The 23,369-nt window shown below is 37.3% G+C and overlaps 3 protein-coding genes and 1 long non-coding RNA gene across 4 annotated transcripts; 2 read left to right on the top strand and 2 right to left on the bottom strand.

The window, feature by feature from the left end:
* Nucleotides 1–67: 67 nt before the first annotated feature.
* Nucleotides 68–4,964, bottom strand: LOC149037670 (actin-binding protein IPP-like). Its single transcript, XM_089187933.1, has 3 exons — nt 3,612–4,964; nt 2,649–2,792; nt 68–1,352 (listed from the first exon to the last, which is right to left on the bottom strand). Exons 1-3 carry the CDS (start codon nt 4,921–4,923, stop codon nt 1,069–1,071), a joined length of 1,740 nt encoding a protein of 579 aa, XP_089044059.1. The 5' UTR covers nt 4,924–4,964; the 3' UTR covers nt 68–1,068.
* A 419-nt stretch (nt 4,965–5,383) lies between these two features.
* Nucleotides 5,384–10,260, bottom strand: LOC113684191 (lymphokine-activated killer T-cell-originated protein kinase). The gene is made up of 2 exons (XM_089187932.1): nt 9,320–10,260; nt 5,384–6,506 (listed from the first exon to the last, which is right to left on the bottom strand). The coding sequence occupies exons 1-2, from the start codon at nt 10,068–10,070 to the stop codon at nt 6,244–6,246; spliced, it is 1,014 nt and encodes a 337-aa protein (XP_089044058.1). The 5' UTR covers nt 10,071–10,260; the 3' UTR covers nt 5,384–6,243.
* Nucleotides 10,261–10,774: 514 nt separating this feature from the next.
* Nucleotides 10,775–16,557, top strand: LOC113684193 (heterogeneous nuclear ribonucleoprotein U-like protein 1). Its single transcript, XM_027201530.2, has 3 exons — nt 10,775–11,220; nt 13,191–13,301; nt 14,762–16,557. The coding sequence occupies exons 1-3, from the start codon at nt 10,966–10,968 to the stop codon at nt 16,325–16,327; spliced, it is 1,932 nt and encodes a 643-aa protein (XP_027057331.2). The 5' UTR covers nt 10,775–10,965; the 3' UTR covers nt 16,328–16,557.
* Nucleotides 16,558–16,589: 32 nt separating this feature from the next.
* LOC149037669 (uncharacterized) lies at nt 16,590–18,429 on the top strand. Its single transcript, XR_016181230.1, has 2 exons — nt 16,590–16,730; nt 18,264–18,429. It is a non-coding gene; the product is annotated as an uncharacterized LOC149037669 (long non-coding RNA).
* The last annotated feature ends 4,940 nt before the right edge of the window (nt 18,430–23,369 follow it).

Raw genomic sequence — 23,369 nt, 5'->3', positions numbered from 1 at the left:
ATTCTCGAACTTTATGTTTCATATTTAGAGGTGTTTTCTTGACAACTTTTCAGTTCGTGTTTAAATATTTTTCCTTTTTCCAAATCGAACAAGACTTAACATTTTTAAATTTCTGGTCGGCACAATGTACTCACAGGAAATTATCCACGACAATAACTAAGAAATGGATTTATTCCGAAAATTAATTTGCAATATACTGGTGGATTCTTTTTGACATCACAAAATCTGAACTGTCAAGGAACTATCAAATACCTCTGGCATGTGATTACGCCAAGAGAACCGTTGAATTGGTCGATAAGTCCAAAAGAAGATCGCATAACTGAAACGAGAAGGTCTGTACTTATATATGTCACAATTCCATTTGAAATAGGTATCAGCACGTAAAGAAGAACATAAGTAATCACGTCAGGAATAATGGCCCGGTGTTATTATGGAAAATCTTCCATAGAGATCTTGCCTTTTCCTTCTGTAATGATAAGGAGAGAAGTTGCAGTTTGTTGAGTAAAGAAGAACGTAATTCAATGCATTATAGCGAAACCGTTACGCAGCAAAAAAAAAAAAATAAAGAGAATTAAAATGATCAAACAGACAGAAAAGACCAAACAAAAGCAAAAAGGAAGCAGTATACTCTCAGCTTACAAAATTACTCTATTGCTTTCTGAACACTCCTTTTCCGTCAAAAAGAAGAGAAAGATAGATTTAAAAGTAAAGAAATAAAAAAAAACATTCACCATGGGAAATAAGTGTTATTGTGAACCCGAAAGTAATCATGAAACATTTTATGAATCTTTTTTCACTGCAGTCTCTATGAGCCATTTTAGATTTGTATCATAATGCTATCAGACAATAATTGAAACTGAATGACAAGAAATATGCAATTTCAATATGGTGCAATCTTCTTGATGGAGGTTATTGGTAACACAACATTTGGAAAAAAAAATGGCAGAAGAGAATTTCTCTTGGCCGTCTCCCTCCTCAAGACATTGTTTTTAAGGGATCACAATCATTGACTACTGTTAAAGTGACAAAAGGACCATGTTCCTCTCTACCCTGGAGTCCACTCCACAGTTAGACAATTCCAATACCAAAGTCACACCGGCTAAAACACAAGTCTGTGACATGTTTCCATTTCTTCTCCTTGGGATCGTACATATCAATTGCTGTTAAAGTGACAGGTGGAGAATACTCCTCACGAGCTGTCCGCCCACCAAACACATACAACAATCCACTGCTAACTGCTACTGACAGCCCAGCCCTTGGGCTGTCCATAGGTGTTACCTCTGTCCATTGACTTGTGTCCAGGTCAAACCTTTCGACACTAGCCAAGGCTCCTTCTGATTCATTGGAGCCACCTATTGACAAAGCAGTAAATATGACCTGTTACTTGCTGCCTGTGAGGTCTGTACAATGCTTAGAAAAAAAATAATGGGATGTAAATAGAATAACAGAGATGGTAAGTTTTGAGCTTGGTAAAGAAATAGGGAGAGATGTTTTTACGTCTTGCCATGAGTGTGGAACAAAGAAGAAATCCTGAGTTCCAATGAGGAATCGAACCTCAGAACTTAGGATTCTGAGCTCCAATGCTCTACCACTGAGCCAAGGCGACTCTGTGGTGAGTGAGGTCTATTACAAAGTTCACATGACACACGTCCTGCATACAACCAGGATCAGCAATGTTAATAGCCTCATGTTTGTAAATAGAATAAGAGAGATGGTGAGTTTTTAAGCATTGAGGTTTGATTCCCCATTGGGACTCAGAATTTGTTCTTTGTTTCATGCTTGTGACAAGATGAAAAAAACATTTTTCCCCTGTATATAGGTTGTTCTAAATACCAAGGGACTGAAGACCTTACTTGCAAAGGCCAACAATTTTAAGAATTTTTATGTCAATGCTGATTCATTTTCTTTGCTTTGAGCACAACATAAAAATTCACAAAAATAAAATTTTAGCTTGAAGTAGAGCAATAAGGGTCAACTATTGTGGAGTCAAAAGAATATTCTCTACTATTTTAAAAGAACATGCCTTGGATGGTTTCAAAGTGTATTTCTTGAAAGGAATTTAATATGAAGAATACTAACTCACTCTCCCTCTACTCAAATTAACCCTTTCAATCCCAAGATCTCATAATTAATTCTCCCTACTGTCTACCAAACAGTTCTTGTGATGTTAGTTTGGAGAATTTGGTATTGGATCAACTAATAATCTCCTAATTATTTTTCTTTTTTCTCATCACCTGTCTACTTGATATTGTATTTTATTGAGAAACATATTGTATATATTGTAAATGTATTGTAAATATATTGTATATATTGTATCACAATGTATTGTATTGTAAGGAGAAATTCTGTCTTGGTTACTCATGGGAGTTAAAGGGTTGAGAGAAACTGTTCGAACACACATGTAAAGACAATAAAAGAATCAAACGACAGGAATCTTATAGTGATCTGAGCATCTGCTGTAAAATTTTTCGGTAACAAAAATTTGAAAAAATCAGCTACATGCAATTGTATATTGAGGCAATCTTTTACTGTACACAAAGTCAAACTGCTATTACCTGGAATATCTCTTTGTTACCACCCATATTGTTGGTTACCAATAAAAAATATATGTATACCTTTTTTAACCATTTCCTTTGGTGTTTACTTACCCATGGCATACAAGACGCTACCTAATGTTGCAAGTCCCAGGTAAGCCCTTCTGTGACGCATGTCTGGCTGCCTCATCCAGGAATCACTGACAGGGTTGTAACACTCAAACACTTTAAGTTCCTCTCCTAGGTCACTCAAACCACCTTAAAAATCATATAAGGAACAAAACAAAAATTGAATGGTATTCATTGTGGGTATGACATATTGATGATGGTAAAAATAAGTAAATTTTTTTATCAGTATTAATGAAGATTGTTTTTTTCTTCTGCAGTATAATTGATATCAGTTGGCAATTGAGCCAAGTTGCTCATCTGGCCTGAACTTATTCCAGTTATCCTACCAAGAAAAAAATTAGTACCATATATCATAAGCAGAATTTACACCCATTTTAATTGGTTCTTACTTTTGACCTATTGGAGGACAGACACATATATGAGATCACCACTGACAGCATTTTTCTTTTTTGACTTATGAAACAAATACATTCCATGAATATCTGTCAAAAAAAGATATTAAAATGTGGCAAAACATTGATGACACACTTGGCTACGCCTCATGTGTCAATTCTTTCTTTACACAGTCAAATAATACCTGAAAGTGACCCACTCTTAGATCTCATGGTTTATTACTAGTCAAAAATAATTAACATTCATTTGGTAATGGAAGATCATTAAACTAGAAGACTTCTCCAACTCCTAAACTTCAAATTAACTTTTTCCTGACTGTATCATCTGCTTAAGATCACAAATGGTATAAATGTGAAATTGAAGGAAAAAAATTACCTCTGACTAAATGACTGTTGCTTTAAATTTGTAAATTAAAGATAGTTATATAAAACTGATATTATGACAGCCTGCATGATTCAATATTGAAGGTTGTGAATTGATGAAATCCATAGAAAAAACCCTGTTCAAACATAACTGAGCAACACAAATAATAATAAAAAATGACAATGAACTTACCAGCCACATAAATTAATCCATCCATTTCAGCCACACCAAGATGAAACCTCTTTGTTTCCACCTTACCAACAACTACCCACTGATCAAGATCTGGATCATATCTTTCAATATTCTCTGCAATCTCTGACCCTACCCAACCACCCATCACAAAAATAAAGTCTTCAACAACACAGACACCACATGCTACCCTGGGTGCAGTCAAAGGTGCAACAACTGACCATGAATTTAACACTGGGTCATAGCATTCCACAGTATCATATATCAAAGAATCATTTTCACCACCAATAGCATATATCAGCCCTCCAATTGATGCCACAGCATGCCCACTACGTGCAAAGCTCATCTGTGCTGTGGTGAAGCTGTCACAGGTTTGTGAAAAGGAGTCAAACTTCTCAACAGTGTAAAGAGAGGATGTATCACTCCATCGCCCTCCCACTGTCCGACTGTAACCTCCAATGATAAAAAAGCACTTTCTTGAGGCCCTTCTTGGTTGAGTGTGCACCCGCTGTTGGCTTCTAGCTAATGATTGGTAATTTCGGTACCCATCAAGAATTCCTGCGAGCATTCTTTTAATGCTTGCACTCTGACACGTGACAAGGTATTGTTCAAGGAATTTAGGGGAGACCAACGGAAGTCTGATTTGTTCCAGAATATTTCCCAAAGCTTCTCTTCCTCTAGATAAGTCATGCACTACCCACCGCATAGCTGCTTCGAATACCTGTTCCTCAGATTCAATTTTCAGCTCTTCTGATGCTAACATTTGTAGCAAAGAAGTCTTAGTGAGTTGTAAAAACTCATCCTGTTTGGAAACTTCGACAAAGTTTCGGTGTATGAAATCCAATGCTGATTTTGATAAATTAAAACAAGAATGCGCATCTGAAAACGTATAGATCCCGACGCAATTCGATGAGTCGAGTTCATGTTTCAAAAAATCGCAACAAATTACCTCGATGTCTTCGATTTGTAACATCTTTGATGCCGGTAAAAGCTGTTGGACATTATCCTCACTGACCTCCACTTTACCAGTGTAGATAAAATCGAGGATTGCATCAAAGATATCGGCTTGAATACCCTGAATTTCGACATGATCTGCAAAGCTTTCTGCCATTCCGCTCGTGAACATGACTTGAAAATAAGCACTCGAGGCACACAAAACGTTTCGATGAACAGGGAACTTCTTGCCCTCGACTGACAAAGTTGCGTCACACATCGAATTCTCTTTCCGTAATAAATGCAACTTATTTAAAATCTTAAACGAGTGTTCTTTAGCAAATGATATTTTATCTATTTTCACCATTCGATGGTCCTCCATTTTTCATGAAATTTTGTTGTTGTCTTCAAAGGTTTGCGGGCTCAATTGAGAATAAAGTAGGGGAGAGGGGTGAAGTGGAGCATTGGTGTGTGTGTGCACAGAAGTGGAAATGTACGAGTACCTCTCAGTTGCCTTAGAAGGCGGAAAATTATCAGTGATTGCTGTAAATAAGATAGGTGGGGCAAGAAAATAGTGAAGCTAGCTTTTTGCCAATCCCATTTGACAAAATTTATCGTGATTTTTCGTTAGAGCTACTTTTTCTTTATATGACCCCCTGGGGAGTGTTTCTTCGAGGGGAGGAAAACAGGGAGGATACTCCGATTTGTGTCATTGTCCACAATTGCTGCATTTTCATGCCCAAGTAAGTTTGAAGAGGTCCAAATCCTTCACATTTTTTTCTTGTGATAAACTTGTGCCTGAAAATTCATCTTTAAACATTCATCCAAAAGTCAAGTAATGGTTACAGAAGGGAAAAATCTTCATTTTACCCTATATTGTTCTGACTTCTTTTTTCTATTCTCTTCTATGTTCCAGAAAACTAGACTACAGATTTCCATGAGGTTTTGTCATTTACATCTTTAACCCTTTAACTCCCAGAAATGATTAATAAGTAACTTATCCCTCTAATAAGTTAACATTATCCAGCTTACAGGTCATGAGGATATTCAATCTTGTCAGGTTGAAGTTGTTTTCTCAAGCTGACACCAAATTCAGAAGGATATAAGTAGCAGCTAGAGGGGAGAATTAACAATCAGATCTTGGAGGTTAAAGGGTTCTGAAAAAAACTACTCAATGCACCATAGAAGTATTTTTTTCACCTGTTTCTTCATGTGATAGCTTACAAAGCAGTCTAAACACTTTCCAATAACTTTGTTATCTTTTTTTGAGTTTGAGATGCCATAAATGACCATCTAGTTATTTAATTATTAACACTATAGTCCTATTTACTCTCTACATTTGGCACTTGTGTTTAATTTAGAGCCTTTCTGTACTAGCAAAACAGTTGTTTGTTTAGACAATTCTGCTCTTGTTGTGCATTCGATATAGGCCAACAGACCATACTCAATATAAATAACTTGTGTCTATTACAATTTACTATATTTACTATATTTTAAATGAAAAGCGTCCGACTATGAAATCTAACATCAAATAAATGCTTCCAGATGAGTTTCATTCTCCTCTAGTCATCATGTAATAATGCACTACAGTATCTACAGTGTTATGTCATCCCACAAAAATTTTGTGCATTAAAAAAATGATTACTAGTCCTTTAAAAGTTTATATTTATTACAGGCAAAACATGTTTTCCTTTTTTACCCTTTACTCTGAAATTGTGATATCATTAGCCAAGATCTCAGGTTTGAGAGCTGCCACAATGTCTTTAGCACTTGGTCTCTCTTTAGGGTCTTCAAAGGTGCAGCAGTGAAATAATTCAATGACTGGAAGCATTGAATTTGCATTTTCAAACTTGGCAGGTAATGGGGGACGTGTCCCTAAAGCTGCCAGGTATTCCTCTGTGTCACACGCACCATCATCCTCCTCATCATCACTGGTCAACCCTGTGTCAGTTTCTTCATCGCTGTCTGAAATAAACAAAACAAAACCAAAAACAAATAAATAAACAAAAAAATGACAATAAACATGTACATTATGGAACTTTGCAACATCGGAGGAATAAACTTATTCAAAACCAGGGTGTGGTCAAAATTTTGTGAACAAAATCTAGTCCTCTTCTGACATTTTTCAGATTTGTCTATCATTGTCTATCATTTGATTTCTAGCCCTACAGTTGAGTCAAGTCATATCACTTACACAGAGTAGTTTAAGTTAAGAGTTTAATGTCCCCAAAATTTCAACATTAGGTAACCATGCCAAAAAACCATTAGTCCTAGGTACCAGTATTCATGTAGATTTTACAACCTTGGAAAAAAAGTTATCAGTTAATTTGCCAACCATCAATTTCATTACATCTTTCATCTAACCAGTTCATCATTTCTTTTGCTTTCATGATTTTCTGATCATTTAGTGATAGTGTGTTTTTAATTATGGCCACCACAAAAAAAAAACAAAAACAAAAAAAAATATCAACTTCTCTGGAATTAACAGTATTTCCACTGATGTTTTCCTCTTAAAGAGGGGAGGGGGTGGGGTGTTGAACCCAGAGATGATCAGATGTACATGTAACTTTCAGTACAGGTACATGTATACGGAACATTGTAAAGGGCAATTCCATGTTACAGGTATTACATTCAGAGACCAATTTTTTGGAAACAAATTTCCTTAACAAAATTTATATTACACAGTTTTTAATTTATAATTGTACAAAAAATCCTCACAGGGTACCAGATTATCAGCAGAAAAGAAACTTTCCTTTCTTTACCAAAGGCTCCCAATGTTTTTGTTTTGAACTCTATTACAGACATTACAAAAAAGTCAACCTATAATTTTATGTGTTCATTTGACACTTTTTTCCCTGTGAATTGACTATTCAGACAAAAATCAATAATAATAAGAACAAAGCTGCTCCATGACTTTTTAAAATTTAGTTGTATCCCTTATTCTGTAATTAGATTTAAAGTTTGAGGTAAAAACTTGTTGTTGCGGATGGTAGACAACTTTTGTTACAGATAGTACACAATAAAAATGTTTTCAAATTACTAAACCAACTAACCACAGATTGCAGTAGTTAAACATTGCATTAATTACTGAAATTGTATTGTTCTGAACTTCTTGTCAGAGCACCATCCATTGACTCTTAATAAGCCAGTTGACACTATTTCAGAAAGTTACACTGCAATGAACAGTATGAATTAACAATTTTTGCTGTAGTATGAAGACAGTCATTACCAGTGCAATGGCCTTTGAAAGTTGAAGTATTACTTTTTTTAAGCTAAATTTCTGAAACATTGCATTTTTTTTTCAAATTTGTTCTTATGGATATTTTTAAAAAAAGTACCGACTCTGAACATATGTCTTTCAGTAAACTTAATTCACAGTTGGACTTAAACTTTTTGAAAATTTATACTCCTCATGTTACCATAGTGTTGCTAATGTTATGTATGTAGTTGTTGTTATGGTTATTGTTATTAGTGTTTAGTTAAAAGCACCGTAAACTTGGATGTGATAAATTTGAACAAAACTGGTTTGTATATAGCATTTATTCCTCCCAAAAGAATTACTATAATAAAAGCCATGCAGCCATAATGTCTGTAAGGTAACGTCCATAATGTAATGTCCATAACATAATGTCTGCAACATAAAGTGGGCTTCATTTTTTTCAGTGTTTTTCCAGGATTTTGATAATTTACTGCACTTAAGTTTGGGCCCCTAAAAACAAAAAAGGAGCTAAGCTTACAAAAAAATGAATTTTATTTTCGAGAAAAGCAAAAAAAGACTCTTTTTGTTACGGACATTACACAAAGTCCATAACAAAATTGTTACTTGCTCTTGTTTACGATGTACATCCATTTTGGAAATATTCTTATCTGCAGGTTTACCTTTGTGTTGAATTCTATTAGTTTTGTTCCCCTGGTGAGATTTTGGGAATAATTGTGTCTTACTTAAATCATTTTAGATCTTACAGCTTGCCAGCTATTTTCACCCACTTTTCACTAGATAAAAATAAACAGCCTCTATTTGCCATTTTCTGTAAAGTCAACTATCAGATTACTATATTTTAAAAAATTTAGGGTCTCCTCATTCCAAAAATCCATGACTGGGCTTGATATAAAATATTTTAAATTTCACCATTTAAGCAGTTCTAAAATGAAATGGCAGTCAACTTCTCTTGAATGAAAAATATTTCCACTGAGGTTTTCCTCTTAAAGAGGGGGTGTGTGTAACTTAACCCACAGATGGTGTAACTTTCAGTACATGCATACGGAACATTGTAAAGAAATGGTGTTCAGAGTAACTAAACTTAAAATCAGCTACCTAGGAGTTTTTTTTATAAAAATGTGCAATTCCCTTTTCTTATTTTATTGGTGGACGTTAAAAGCGATTAAATAGTTTTAATTCTGCCAAGTTGTTTTCCACCTAGGAAACAAATGGGCAAGATTTCCGCCAAGCCCATTATGGCAAAAACTATAGATTGTATTTGGGACTGTAGTTTTGTGTTCAAACAATATGGGTTTATATGGAGATCTTTCCAAGAGAAAAAATGGAAAGTTATGATCGTAAGTTTGGATAACCCTTAAACTTGTCTTATGCTCCTAAATGGAGGTGCTTTGAACCGAGCATCAAGGTCAGAGTAGTATTACAAATCCAATGGGCAAGAAGGGCGAGTTGAAAAAACAGTTCGGCTTATTGATTGTAAAGTTACAGCGAAAAAAAAGGTCCAAATTTTACTTCCAAAAGTTTGGATGAAGCAAAACTCATTACATTTTGTCTCACTAACCTGCAAGCAAGTCCACATGAGGTACATTCAAAGCTAGCATCTCCCAGATTAATAAACCATAAGCAAAGATGTCTGCCTTATCTGTGATAACTCCCCCCTTCAAAGCTTCCTTACATTTCCACGGCTCTGTGCCGATGTATCTACCTCCAGGATTTTTCAGTCCGCTCAGATCATCATTCAACCACAGCGCCACTCCAAAATCGCACAGTTTGACAGCCTCAAAATCACCCCTTATAAGAACATTACCACTTTTGATATCGCCATGGAGGATCTTTTTTTCGTTGTGTATATAACTCAAGGCATTGGCAACAGACCAAGAAACTTTCAGCATTTCATCGTAAGTGAAATCTTCTTCCAGATACGCTTTTTCTTCGACAATGTCTTCGAGAGCTCTCTCGCAGTCTTCCATTGCAAGGCAGAGATCGCCATCCACACTCCCCGAGATGGCACGAAAACCGACAATATTTGGATGCTTCAGTTGTCTCAAAATGCTTGCTTCTAGAGCGAGTCGTTCGCTTATCCCTGATCTTGCCTTCTTATTTACTTTTTTCACGGCCCAAGGCGATCTAATGCTGTTGTTGCTCGGTTCGCGTTTGAATCGATAAACCGAAACACCCGTGCCATGACCGAGTCGTGTCATGAAAGGAGATGGAGGAATCATGAAAGGAGACTCACTGTAGGGTGACATTTCGGCCTCCTCGCATAAGCGACTTCCAAATCTTTGGCTCACTGGCGTAGAGAGGTCGCCCATGTTCGAAAAAGAGGCGCAAAATGGTCTCAGTGCTGTGATAGTAGTAACTCCTCTCTGCTTTTTAGCAGTTTACAGTTGTCAGATTTCAAAAATTCCGCCTTTGCTATTGGTCAGGGCTCCCAATGGTTCATGGGACTAACACAGCGGTCAAAATGATTGCACATGCGCACCATAGGGAATAATGTCATAACAGTAATCATGAAGAACTAAGTGAGACGTTGTTTTCCGCAGTTTCTAGGGAAAGTTCGAAGTTTCTAAGGCCAAGACTAATACACAATATTGTTCTGGACTTTACCCACTATGCGTTAGTTTATACTTTCGTGCCTTTTTTAACACTCTGCACGGCGGCGTGATGAAGTCGTCCGTGAACTTGGCCGTCGGCTGGCTGTAGTTATTCTTTGCTGTGTTCTTAATGGAGTTGCCGGTAAACGCCGAAGAAAATGTGTGAAAAACAGGGAGAACTAGAAACACACGAGATATTTGTAACGATCACAGGTCTATGTTTATAGCGGACAGTAGACAGTGCAGCAAGTAGTGTGGAAGAAGGTTTTGTGGTTTTCCTTTATCACCGAAACGAAGCGTCCGCGTTTAACAACAGTTGGGATATCGCACTATAACATAAAAACAAGAGTTAATCTTTTCTCCAAAATCTTTTTCCATTTGTCTTACGCTTTAGAATAGTTTGGAGTTTAAATTAATCTCCTTTTCCCGACCTTATTAACTTTATGCTACACCCCTCTTGATATTTTCAAACTCACGTGCATGCGCGTTGTTTGACCGCTGTGCGCATCGGAGTATATCAGACAAAGCCGCCATATTGACTTTCTTTAATCGTTCTTGGATCTTCTAGGCGCTACGAAATTGGTTTGATCCTTTGTTTTGGCGTTTTCTAGTCATGTATCAGCAAGAATACAATCAGAACTACGGCCAGCATGGATCGTACAACCAGTATGATGGACATCATGGAGGCCACAACAGTAACCTGGCTGAGAATAACTCATACGCACCTCGCATTGTTTTGGATGATTATAACAGTGACCTGAACTTTGTAGTTGAGCCCGGTGGTGTGACAGGATCCAGTTTGCACCAGGATGGTTTTGAATATATGTGGGCTGGAGCGAGGGCAACTCACGGTGTGCGGACTGGCAAGGTAAAAAGATTGATTTATTTGGAAAGGTATATATATATGTGCAGGATACCCATAAAATTGCCGGAAACTCGGTGGACTTCTGTTATTTTGAGAATTCTTAATTGTGTCTGGACATCCTAAGGGAATATCCGATCACATATCGAAATGTCAATGTGTGAAGGATGTAGTTGGAGGTCTAGTCAGTTGGTATGAATTAATTTATTGGCGGCAAGATTTCCCTATAACGCCATACCTCATTGCGGTTATTTTTCTAGATCTAAAGAAAGCTCTTGTTACTGTTTAGCAAAACACTCCTCTATGTAAGCTTGACCTTTATGGTATATCTGCGAATTCACTTATTGGTTTCAGTTGTATTTGGAGAATTGCATATAACAATGCTCAGTTAGTGGGTCCTTATCTAACAGGCATGTATTAACCTGGGGTGTCCTTCAGGGGACCATCCTCGGTCCACTTGTACTCTCATTATACATAAATGACTTTCCAATTGTTTTTCAAACTGTGAATCAAGTATTTAGGCAAATTACATGCATATCACATTTCCAGATAATGATGTAGGCAACTTTGAATCATGTGCATACTTGGTTAAACACAAACAAACTTACTCTAAATATGACCAACACTGAATTTATACTGCTAGGATCTGGCCAAGGGCTAAATACTCCTAGTGCTTCCTAGTCAGTCACATTGATTATAATTAATATATAAAATGGTTTGATCCTTTTTTTAATAGCTAATCAATTGCCAGTGATTTAATAAAGTTTACTGATTGATTGATCATTATGCATATAGTCATTTGCTTATTTAAAACAATGCTAATAACAGTTTTTAAATCATGTAGTGCTACACGAAAACCTTTCCATATCACTCAACAGTTAATGGTGAGCTAAGGGTTTTCTTTCTCGCAAAGAGCAATCAGATTGTTAGCTGAATGCAAGACTCATAGAATGTGTTAACTCTTGCCCTGATAAAATTTGTCTATTGACAGTCAACGCTCAACTAAGCTTTGCCTGATTGACAGTGTGATATCTATATCCCATAGCATGAGTTTGTAATAATCAGAATGGACTTAATGATACTTTGACTATTGTCGATTTGTTAAATGGAACAAAATGATAATTATTAAGTCAAAACACCAAATAAGTAAAGATTTGGTAAAACATTTGACAATAAAAATCTGCGATAAAATATTATAAAGCATAACATGACGTTTCTACGTTTCCAGAACGTCATTATCAAGTAAACTGAAATAATAAAATCTCGTATATATATAATGAAGCGGTGAATAAATTACAAAGCGTTAAAAGTTAAACAAAGAGTTTGGCCCTAATGGAATCGCTCTGGGTGTTTAAATTGGGCCTTATTGTTCTTATGTACAGCATTTCATAAACAAGACAATCCCATTTCGTGCCACATTTTTTAAGCATTCTAAACTGGCTCTCATTGAGTAAGTCAATGTTCCCATGGGCATCTCTCAGGTGGCGACCAATGGCAGAGTATCGATGATCAGCAATGCGTTGAAACAAATGGCGCGTCGTATATCCGATGTAATTTGAATCACACAAATCACATTTAAAAATGTGATTTGTGTGATATTGTATGATATTGTATCGTATGATATTAAATGTCGTCGTGTTATGCTCTATAATATTTTATCGCAGATTTCTATTGTCAAAATACCAAATAAATGTTGTTAAAGAGATTTAAACAAATGCAGGAGTGATTTTTAATAACTAAAGGGAGGAAAAATTGTAAAGGCCAGACTGATTTTTGTTGAAAATGATTCTGTCTCATTAGAAGAATTCCTTTTGGTTCATCACAACCTGACAGGTGTGCCTTGTCCTGGTGGATAATATGCCATGTGGCTGAGACTTCTTGTAATGCATGTTACATAGCTTGTTCATTGTCAAGTAATAAGTACAGTGCTTCACCTTGCTTTAAGTTCCTACTGTCATCTTTTTTATGATTTGCAGGTATGCTTTGAAGTTCGTGTGCTAGAAAAATTGCCAGTAACAGTGCCAGGAACAGAAACAAATCCACATGTTGTGAGGGTTGGATGGTCTGTAGATGAAGCAAACCTGCAGGTTACTGTTATTCATGATTTTTTCCTTCTTAAAGTTATTTTTTGAAAAAATAATTTAAAGCCAAAATATGCTGAATTTATCCAGGAAGGATCCATGGACAACAAGTCTGTTTTCCAGTCTTTTCGATTCTTTTCAAATAAATATCCAAGCTTTCTTCTGCACATTCTGCTGTTTTTCAAGAGAAATGAGCACCTTGCCCCTAATAAGCACCCTCCCTTGTGGCACCTGAATTAAATAAGCGTCCAGGCGCAAAATCGAATCATTACTAACGGTAAATTCGTTTCTTCACCTGTACTATATACAACATATATGATATACAATAAACAACAGGGGTTAAGTGCACTTCTCTCATGAAAGTTGACTTATAATATGATTTGGTCAACAAAATAACTTTTATCATATATTAAAGTTCACACGGCAACCAGGTGGACAATCAGACATGGTTTGATGCTACTCTGGTTTACAGATTTAATGAATGTAACCGAAGAAGTTACAATTCATAGACCCAACGTTTCGACACTCCTGTCTAGTGCCTTCATCAGGGGTGATCTAAACTCTGCAACAAGAGGTCCTTTTATATGATCACTAATTAGCGGCCTTTTTCTGACGAGGTGTAAATAGGCGTCATGAAGCAAACCGCCATCGTCACGATTTAAAGGAGCGTGGGCGGAGTTAATATGCCAAGCCTCCAAACAAAGGCGCTGGTGGTAACACCGATTAGTGGTGATAATTTTAGAATTATCCCACCCAATTGTATGGTTAGTTAGGCATGTGTGCTCCGATAAAGCTGAATTTTCCTTTTTGTAAAGGAAAACCGCTTTTTGGTGCTCTTTTAACCGTGTACTAAACTGACGTTGGTCTGTCCGATGTATTCGTTGTCACAGTCATTGCAAGGAATAGAATAATTGGCGTCGGTTCGTTGTTCTTTCATGACAGGATCCTTAGGTTTGGCGAAAATATGCCCCAAAGTCTGAAAAGGTTTTTGCGCAACTTTAACGTTGTGGCTATTCAAAATTCTCTTGATGGGTTCCGTAACACCCTGAATGTAAGGAATAACAGCAAAACCATTCGCTGATTCCCTTTCATCAAGAGCGTTACTAGTTGTAACTGGTTTTTGGCAGTTACGGAGAAAGGTTTTTGTATAGCCATTTGCCTTTATGACATTGGAAACATATTTCCTCTCCTTAGCCTTCGAATCGAGTGAGATGGCAGACAGCCCTCCTAAGTAAAGTTTTGGCTACAGACGTTTTATGGCAAATAGGGTGGTGAAAATCGAAAGCGAGGTATTTGTCGGTGTGGGTAGGTTTACGGTAGACACGTGTCTCTAAATTACCCTGAACCTTTCTGGACACATTTAAATCAAGAGCCCCTCTTGATAACTTCTTCGGTTACATTCATTAAATCTGTAAACCAGAGTAGTCTCAAACCATGTCTGACTTTTATCATGTTGCACTGTTTAGGTCGGAGAAGACAAGTTGTCTTACGGTTATGGTGGCACTGGCAAAGTTTCTGTAGACAACAAGTTTTTTGACTATGGTGAGCCATACTCTACTAATGACACTATTTGCTGCTGTATCAACCTCGATTCTAATCCGAGAGTTGTGCTTTTCACCAAAAATGGAAAATACCTTGGTGTTGCTTTCCGTCTTGGTGCTGAAGCAAGTGGAAAGGCGTTTTTCCCTCATATCACCGTTAAGAACATGCGCCTTACGGTCAATTTTGGCCAGTATGAACCATACTTTCCACCTCTCCAGGGATTTAGCTTCATCTCAAGACTACCACCACAATGTTTGCAACGTGGCTCAGCAGGTCCGGTGTCAAGGAGCGCTTGTGAAGTTATCATGATGGTAGGCCTACCTGCGGCTGGAAAAACCGTCTGGGCCGAGAAATACGCCCGTGACCATCCAGAGAAGAAGTACTGCATCCTTGGGACAAACTCTATCATGGACAGGATGAAAGTTATGGGTTTGACGCGCAAACGGAATTATCACGGACGGTGGGATGCGCTCATTAAACAAGCTACTGACATCCTGAATAAAACATTAAAAATTGCCGAGTTGAAGAATCGCAATTATATCCTGGATCAGACTAATGTGTACTTCAATGCACGGAGAAGAAAGATGAATAACTTCCGTGAGTGCCGCAGGATTGCGGCTGTTGTTATCAACACCAACGAAGTTTTGAAAGAGCGAGCTTTGAAGAGAGAGGAGGAGGAAGGCAAGGTTGTCCCTGAATCGGCGGTCATGGAGATGAAAGCGAACTTTGTGCTACCTGAAGTCGGTGAGATTTTTGAGGAAGTGTGGTATATTGAAGAAGACAAAAATAATTCTGAACGTCTTGTAGCCGAGTTTCAGTCTGAAGGAAAGGCTTTCAAGGAAAATGAGAATAAACGAAAGCCAAATGAGGATAAAAGTTCATCCTCGGATGTCAAGCGATACCGTAACGACCAGCAAGGACCTTCTGTGCCTTTGCCAAGAGGATCACAAGGTCAATACCCAGCTCATAATGATCGTGGAGGTTTCCAGGGAAATTACCATGCGAGAGATGGCTCAAGCAATGTGCCTGGTCGTGTTCATCCACCGGGGAGCCAAGGAGTATCTGGGAGACCCTACAATGATTTTGGTCCTCCCCTGGGACACGCAAGACCAGGAGACCAATGCAGAGATTATGGCGGTGGTCCTCGCAAGGGGTACAGTAACCATTGGCGCCCCCAAGGAACGTACGACTCTGGGCCTCAGAATAGGGGCAATGGTTATGGACTTTCTTACAAACAGCAAGGAAGCTACGGGGGTAACTATGGTCACAATCAGGGACCGTCATATGTCTATTCTCCATATCAACCGCCCAGCAGTGGCGACGCTAGATACAACCAATCAGTGCCCGCATATGGTCAGCAGTATGGGCCAAATTACGGAAGCCAAAATAATGCACAACTTTACCCCAGGGATCATGGATATTATGGAGGGGGAGGGCAGGTGCCCCAGGGAGGAAGAACGGACCAGTATAGGTATGGTAGGGGTTATTAGACTTTCCCATTGCTAATTGTACATGAAGCGCTGCAAACAAAAGCCGTTCGGCGACTACGGTGGCCTAGAACTGTCACGGCAAAACACCAATAATTCACGCCAAAACAAAATTAACTCACGGCAAAACAAAGAAAACGAGTTGGTCAGCGGTTGTTATTTGCATTTGAAATGGTACGTCGTGTAACAGTAACACACTCGCTCAAATAACCGCCATTTTTCGAGCTCACGATGTTTTGCTTGGTTAGCATTAGATTCCATCCACCAAAACCACCTTGGTCGAGAGGGACTGAGATGGAATGATGGGAAAAAATTACGAAGCTACGACAACATGCCGACTTATCCCGATGACCCAAGTGTATTATTTGTTTGGGAAATTGCGTCAAAACTTTTTACTAAAGAAATGGTAAGTATTAATTTATTGTTCGATTGTAGTATTATAAAACATTTTACGCAATTTTATGCAGATATTTCACGTATTTAAAAGGTGCTTAGATGTTAAGTAGTTTTGGTGGATGTCATTAGGGAACATCCACCAAAACTTTGACCAAAACCATCAACAATATATTTTTTAAATTTTATCTATAGCCATTGTTAGATGTTCAGGGAGACAAAAGATTTATACCACTAATTATCAGTTAGTGCTCTGGCTAATTATTTTTTATGGTGCACAATTGCTGACCGACCAAACGTTCATAATGATTATCATAACTCTTAACACATAGAATAAAGTGGTTTTGGTGGATGTTTCTCTCCATCCACCAAAACCACCACAGAAATTTCTGCTACTTCCTTACAGAAGACTGATGTGACCTGCTATTTGGAGTACATAACCACAATCTATTTCTTTGTATGTAGAGATATTTTGGAAAGTTCTTGAGTCAGCACCTTTTATTATTGAAACCATAATCATAACATGGTGCATAATATAGAATACAAAAGGTTCTGGTGTGGTAATCATGTAATCGTGAAACAGGAGAGTTTTTAACTGACTTAAACTGATTTAAACAAACATTTGCAACAAAATTCCAGGTCCAGAAATTTCTTCCACTATTTCCGCCAAAATCATAACCTTTAAGTACAACAAATCAGCACATTAGTAATTGTTATCAGGGGTCTGAAAATCCCATAAATCTTTCACATTTATTTCAAGTAACCTTTAATTTCACATGGATGAATAAGTATACACTCAACATGCAGAATGTCTTACAGTTTACAAACTATTTCCCTTTTTATGGATAGACAGTGAAAGGCCTTTGCCACATTGGTGAATCAAACCATTGTATACCATGCATTTTGTGATAATTGTTTGTTTTTGCTCACAATACCCAGAAAAATGGAGGGGATAAATTTAAATAGCAAATTCTATGGTTAAAATTAAATAACATTGGAAGATCAAATTAACTTTGTACTGTTTAAAATTCAGTTTTGGTTTCTTGCTTATTCCAGCCTCTTGATATTCAAAAGCATTCCTTGTCATTTTTGTGTTCTTCTGTGTACATAACTTGAAAAATAAACACAGAGAAAGGAAACCACAAAGGATTAAACTTGAAGCTAAAGCAAAGTTTAAGTTGAGCCATAGCTGATCCAAATACTGAGCACTTTGTATTGTAACCCATTTAGCAGTAAAGTTTATCTATATGTCTGCCAGCTTGTCACAAGTCTTACCCCTCTCCTTCAAAAGTCTCTATAAATAAATTTTTCTTTGTGGTCCCTAATTGATGATTAGTATATTACAGCTCCTCAATTTTCCTCTCTCAAGTCAAGGTTACTCTAAATTTAACAAAGTAATGGACTTGATAAAACTCAAACTATAACTCAGCTGGCTGCTACTTGCAACCTTAATTTCTAGATATCAGTATACAATAATCATTATGTTATAAATAAGAACCCTAATGCTTAATTTTGCAGTGATCACCTTCCTCCTTTTCATTTGCAGATCAGACTGGAACCTCTATAGGTGTGTTTGCTTGTTTTGAGTGGGGATGGAAGAAAAGGAGTCATGCCGCATATCTGATTTATTAAATCGCATTTGTTCTGTTTATACATGAGTAGAACTACCTTGTTCTCTGAAAAAAATAAAATTTCTCGCATTTTTATCTGTGCTTCGCAGTCAAACTTCCTTGTGTCTTGGACAAGAAATCTTATTTTCTTGAAAACAAAATCTTTGTTTCCAGCCTTCTGTAATAGGTAAATATAACAGTGTAAGATGAGTGACAGTGTATTTCTCAAGTTATTTTTTGGAATGTGACAAAACGGAAGTGTCATAGTGTGATAAGGGGCAAACATATGATTGCTTGATAGAATGCAAAAAATGCAGAATTGCATATATTTTCTCCTTTGTCAGCAGCATATGTTAGTGAAAAGTTCTTACAATTGTTAACTTCTAAACCATCTTCAATTTAGCCAAGATTGAACTGTTATCACGTTTGTCATAAAAGTATTCTGAGATCAATGTCATATGACCCATTCATGTATTTGACCTTTCAAATTAGCAAGCCATAGTTGACAGAAACACAAAGGTTGAGGATAAAAAGAAATTATTATATACAGTACTTCTTCTGTATCTTTTCGTTTCCTTTGCTCTCCAGCTGTTCAATCTATGCCGTGCTGGCAATTGAACACTTTCCTTCCCAAAATTGGGAAAGGCACACCAGTAAAAAACGAATTTTTGCTCATTAAATATCTCATGCATCTTCCCCCAGTATTTTGTGACTTCTGTCCGAGGAAGGAGGTGTAAGCATTAAATTAACCCGAATGATTCCACGATTGTGGTATCATCCAAGCCATGCCAGAGGACTTGAACTAGACAAACTAGTGAGAATGCAAAATAACGATAGCAAAGCTTTGTAATGCTAAAGAGCTATATCAAATATATATAAATATATGTTCCCGAAACCTTTGACAGCTTTAAAGAAAGAAAACTTCGTCGTCAATCCTGTTTCAAATTCCGCAATAAGTTTAAGCGCCTCATCAACAGAATTTACGTATCCTAAATTATCTGCATGTCTACCATCAATGGTTCGCGACTTAAAATTCTCGCTATGCTGTTTCTGTTTGTTCCTCAAGAATCATGGGATTTACAGCTTCGGATGTTCGGCTACATCACTTGCGGATTTCCGAGAATCTTCGGTTATGTTTTGCAAGTCATTAAATATTCCATCTCAGTCCCTCTCGACCGAGGTGGTTTTGGTGGATGGAATCTAATGCTGACCGTTTTGCTTCGCATGTGGTTCGGTAGTGGATGAAGATGCAAACTTTTGTAAAAGCTGTGGTAGAGGTACGTTTTTTAATTCTAAGTGTTCGTAATCGCATTTCTTTTAGTTCCAAATAACGATAGGCGTGAGAAGCTACAAATTAGCTGACTTGCACGTATCTGGAATGAGATTGTGCATGTAGCCTGTGTGTAAAAAGAAAACATTCGTAATGATGAATTAAGGATTTTTCAACAGGTAGAAAATATTGTACGCCTGCAAATAGTCAGTCAAATATATTGTTTTCTCTTTGTATTGTATTGTGTTGTACTTGTTAAAAGGTAGAAAAAGTGGCCTGTGTTCATCCCTCTATTTTTGTACATTGACGTTTAGACAAGGAAGAAGACTCTAGCAATGAAGTTGAGGTGGAGATTGATGAAGAGACCATTATCAAATATTGTTTTTAACGCAGTTTTAGTTATGAAGAAATCATTCATTTCCTTGCTAAGCGTCATGACCATGAAATAAGTAACAGCACACTTTTAAGGCGATTAAAAACATATGAACTCAAGAGAAGGAGTTTTTTAAAGCGGATGATTCTGGTGAGGTTTTAGAGGCAGTTAGAAAACGTATCCTTGAGATTATCCATGGACCTGGATCATGTGGGGGATACAGGACGGTATGGCACACCTTAACGATAGAAGACTAACGAACCACACGCGGAGCAAAACATCGTGAGCTCGAAAAATGGCGGTTTTTCGAGCGAGCAGTGTGTTACTGTTACACGACGTACCATCTCTCATGTAAATAACAACCGCTGACCAACTCGCTTTCTTTGTTTTGCCCTGAGTTTGTTTTGCCGTGAGTAAACTTTGTTTTGCCGTGAGTAAACTTTGTAGTGCCGTGACTTTGTTTTGCCGTGACAGTTGTGGGCCACCGTAGGTGACAGTAGTAATAAAAAGGTGGTTCATTTTTAATAGGAAAGCTTTTAAAGTGGTTAATATTTCTGGTTAGCTTCACGTAACTAAAAACAAATTTGTCCCAGATCGACTAGTATTAATTTTTTAAGGATTTTACTTTTTAGAGGATTTTACGGAGCGCTGTGCTATAGTTGACTGAGCTTTCTACCTGTGTTTGCTTAGTAACTTACAACTCAACAGAAAAACGAACGCTGGTTTTTTCAACACTGTAATCAAATTTTATTGGGAGCTGATGACAACTCCATCTGATTAAGGAGAATATGTAAAAAGGCAAAATTGGTATCTAGCAATAATTTTCTGCGTGTGTTTTTGACTTATTTTAGTGTTGGAAAATGAATATATCGTCATAAGCCATTTAGTTAATATATATATATATATATATATATATATATACATATGTATAGAAATTTTTGTGTACTTATGTATGTATCTATAAGAAGCCAGTGGATAATTTACTGTTTCTTTTTCTAATTATTATTATTTCTTACTGTGAGAAAATAGTTTATTCGACTCTACAGAATATTCCTATCAGGCTGTTATTGATATTATGTAAGTTCCATACTCTCCTATAGCGAATGTGACATGAAAATAGATGTTCAGTTTGTACGGTAATTGGAATTTGTGGTAGAATATTTCAATTATCTTACGGCAAGCTATAGTTCTATTACGTTAATCCGTGTGATAAAGAAGAAAGTAAATTGACTTTAAAGTCAAGTAGTGAAAGTGAGAGGTCACTGCTGTGAACTCTGGTTTCTCAATTTCAAACCTCAATTTAAGTTGCAGATTATTCGTTGCATGGTGGAATTGGTCTGCCATTTTCTCACCAGTTGTCGAGGTAAATGTCGTCAAAATATCCTCAGTATAAGCATAGACACTGGTGTGAGGAGAGGGCAATGGTTTCTAGTCTGTCCATGAATAGGATGGCCAGAATGCTTAAGATGTTAGAACCTATAGGTAGGCCTTCTTTCTGGCGGAAAACTCGACTATTAAAGAAGAAGTACATGTTGTTTAGCGTAACTGTGACAAGGTCTATTATCTCTAGTTTGGTGGGATGGAGTATTTGGGTATAAACTCTATCGTTTGGGTCGGTCATGATGATGGTGATGGCTTATTGTACGGGTCTTGAAGTGAACAAGGATACCATATCGAGGCTGCATGGATATGGTTGCGTTTTACTGGTGATAAAATCGCCGGTTTGGATACACTTGAGCTCAAGGCTGTTTTCTAGATTTGCTGGGACGTCCTTCAGCTTTGGTTTAAGGGCATTGGCGAACAGCCATGAGATACGCTGGTTTGCTCCATTAGTGTTAGATATAAGGGGTCGTATTTTCATATCTGGACCAGTCTTGATGAGATGGTAGAACAGGGGAGATGGCGTTAGAGTTGATGAAGCTTTTCCGAATAAAGGGAGGGAAATGTAGGTAGATGCTTTTCCAAGTTGAGTTGACTTTGTTCAGCCTATTGAGGTATCATATGTTAGTGTTTTTTAAAGTACAAATAGAAAGTGACCACCAGTACAGTCGTCGATGCACTTCGTTATACTTCGACGGTTGAGTTTGAACATTAATACCCACCTTCAGTTACCCCTATGCGATTGGCTTTATCCAATGCCAAATTCTTTCCTTCTGATCACGTAATTCTTTCTTTTTTCCAACGCTATATACTGTAATTTTTGATTCCTTATTTCATTCTTTGACGCGGGAATATCCGATGGACATACCAGAGGTTTTAATCACTAACAAATGCAGCAATCACATCAATTCCTAGAGTATTTTTTGGTCAAATTCTCTCTGAATATTCAGATTACAGACTACAGCTCAATTACTAAACAAGAATATATGGGCCGCAAAACAACTATCTTTCGCCGTAAAGTTCGAGTTAAGTCAGTACAAATTAATTCTAGTTAGTCAACAAGGCAAACTTAAAAGCATCGGTTTCATTATCGTTTGATAGTGCGACAAGAAAACTCCCTTTTATCTCTTTCTTAATGAATGAAAAGCATGCTATTTTAATAACCTGTCATCTATCAGGGCCGGTAATTAATATATATATTCCCACTGTATGTTAGGAAACCCTGAACTCGAATAAAGCTTTGTAAAACGACCAAGAATGGAAAAAAGGGAAAGTGAAGGAAATTTAGTCGGTGGGAGGTGGTAAACAAAGAACCAATAGCACTAGGAAACACCTTTTTGATGCACCATAGGTATACACCAGCAACATAAGTTCTCGTTGAGAATTAATATCAGAAATACGATCGATCGAGAACAGCTCGTTCAACTATGTTATTTAGCTTCCTATTTCTTCCTATCCAATAACGTAAACAACGAGCGTTGGCTGATAATGAACGAACTCTACAGGTCAACTCGAAATATTGTGATATGATTTTAACTCGAGGAGGATCTAACTCCATGGGTAGCAAAGTGCTTGTCTGATTGTCTGCTTTACTGCTCGGCTTAGTTCACTAATCTTCCAGCAGTAAAGAAACGGGTTTAACGTCGAGTTGAGGTAAACTAAGGTAACTGCTACTCTCCGTGTGATGATTAAGTGTGATGTGTATGTTTAAGAATGGGCGACTACAATTTCCACTGTAGTGATTGGTGCATGACAAACAACTAATGCCAACTGCACCCACAGTGCACTGCATACTGCCTTTCTGTATCGGGCCATTTTCAGTGCATTTAGGTTGTTCGGCCGTTGTTGAAAAGGATCTGGATCTGGCCTGATGATATCGAGAGTAGGAAAAATTTTTTGATATGAGGCGAGCGAAACGACCAGGCAAAGTGGTATAATCATGTAGCCGTACAGTAAGGTTATACGGTGATCAAAAATGATGCGTAAAGAAGCAACAAGATCGAAAACCCAAAAGGCGGC

The sequence above is a fragment of the Pocillopora damicornis genome, chromosome 11 (genome assembly GCF_964200805.1).
Source record: "Pocillopora damicornis chromosome 11, jaPocDami1.2, whole genome shotgun sequence".
Taxonomy (NCBI): Eukaryota; Metazoa; Cnidaria; class Anthozoa; order Scleractinia; family Pocilloporidae; genus Pocillopora; species Pocillopora damicornis.
The sequence above is the reverse complement of the archived record's forward strand: the minus strand, read 5'-3'. Positions and strand labels throughout refer to the sequence as shown.

Bases quoted from the DNA above. Each gene is read 5' to 3' on its own strand.
- LOC149037670 (XM_089187933.1), bottom strand. From the start codon at position 4,923: ATGGAGGACCATCGAATGGTGAAAATAGATAAAATATCATTTGCTAAA. The intron at 2,793-3,611 runs GTAAGTTCATTG...ATGATTTTTAAG, and splicing joins TGGATTAATTTATGTGGCTG to GTGGTTTGAGTGACCTAGGA. The intron at 1,353-2,648 runs GTAAGTAAACAC...CTTTGTCAATAG, and splicing joins TAGCGTCTTGTATGCCATGG to GTGGCTCCAATGAATCAGAA.
- LOC113684191 (XM_089187932.1), bottom strand. From the start codon at position 10,070: ATGGGCGACCTCTCTACGCCAGTGAGCCAAAGATTTGGAAGTCGCTTA. The intron at 6,507-9,319 runs GTTAGTGAGACA...TGTTTATTTCAG, and splicing joins TCATGTGGACTTGCTTGCAG to ACAGCGATGAAGAAACTGAC.
- LOC113684193 (XM_027201530.2), top strand. From the start codon at position 10,966: ATGTATCAGCAAGAATACAATCAGAACTACGGCCAGCATGGATCGTAC. The intron at 11,221-13,190 runs GTAAAAAGATTG...TATGATTTGCAG, and splicing joins ACGGTGTGCGGACTGGCAAG to GTATGCTTTGAAGTTCGTGT. The intron at 13,302-14,761 runs GTTACTGTTATT...TGCACTGTTTAG, and splicing joins TAGATGAAGCAAACCTGCAG to GTCGGAGAAGACAAGTTGTC.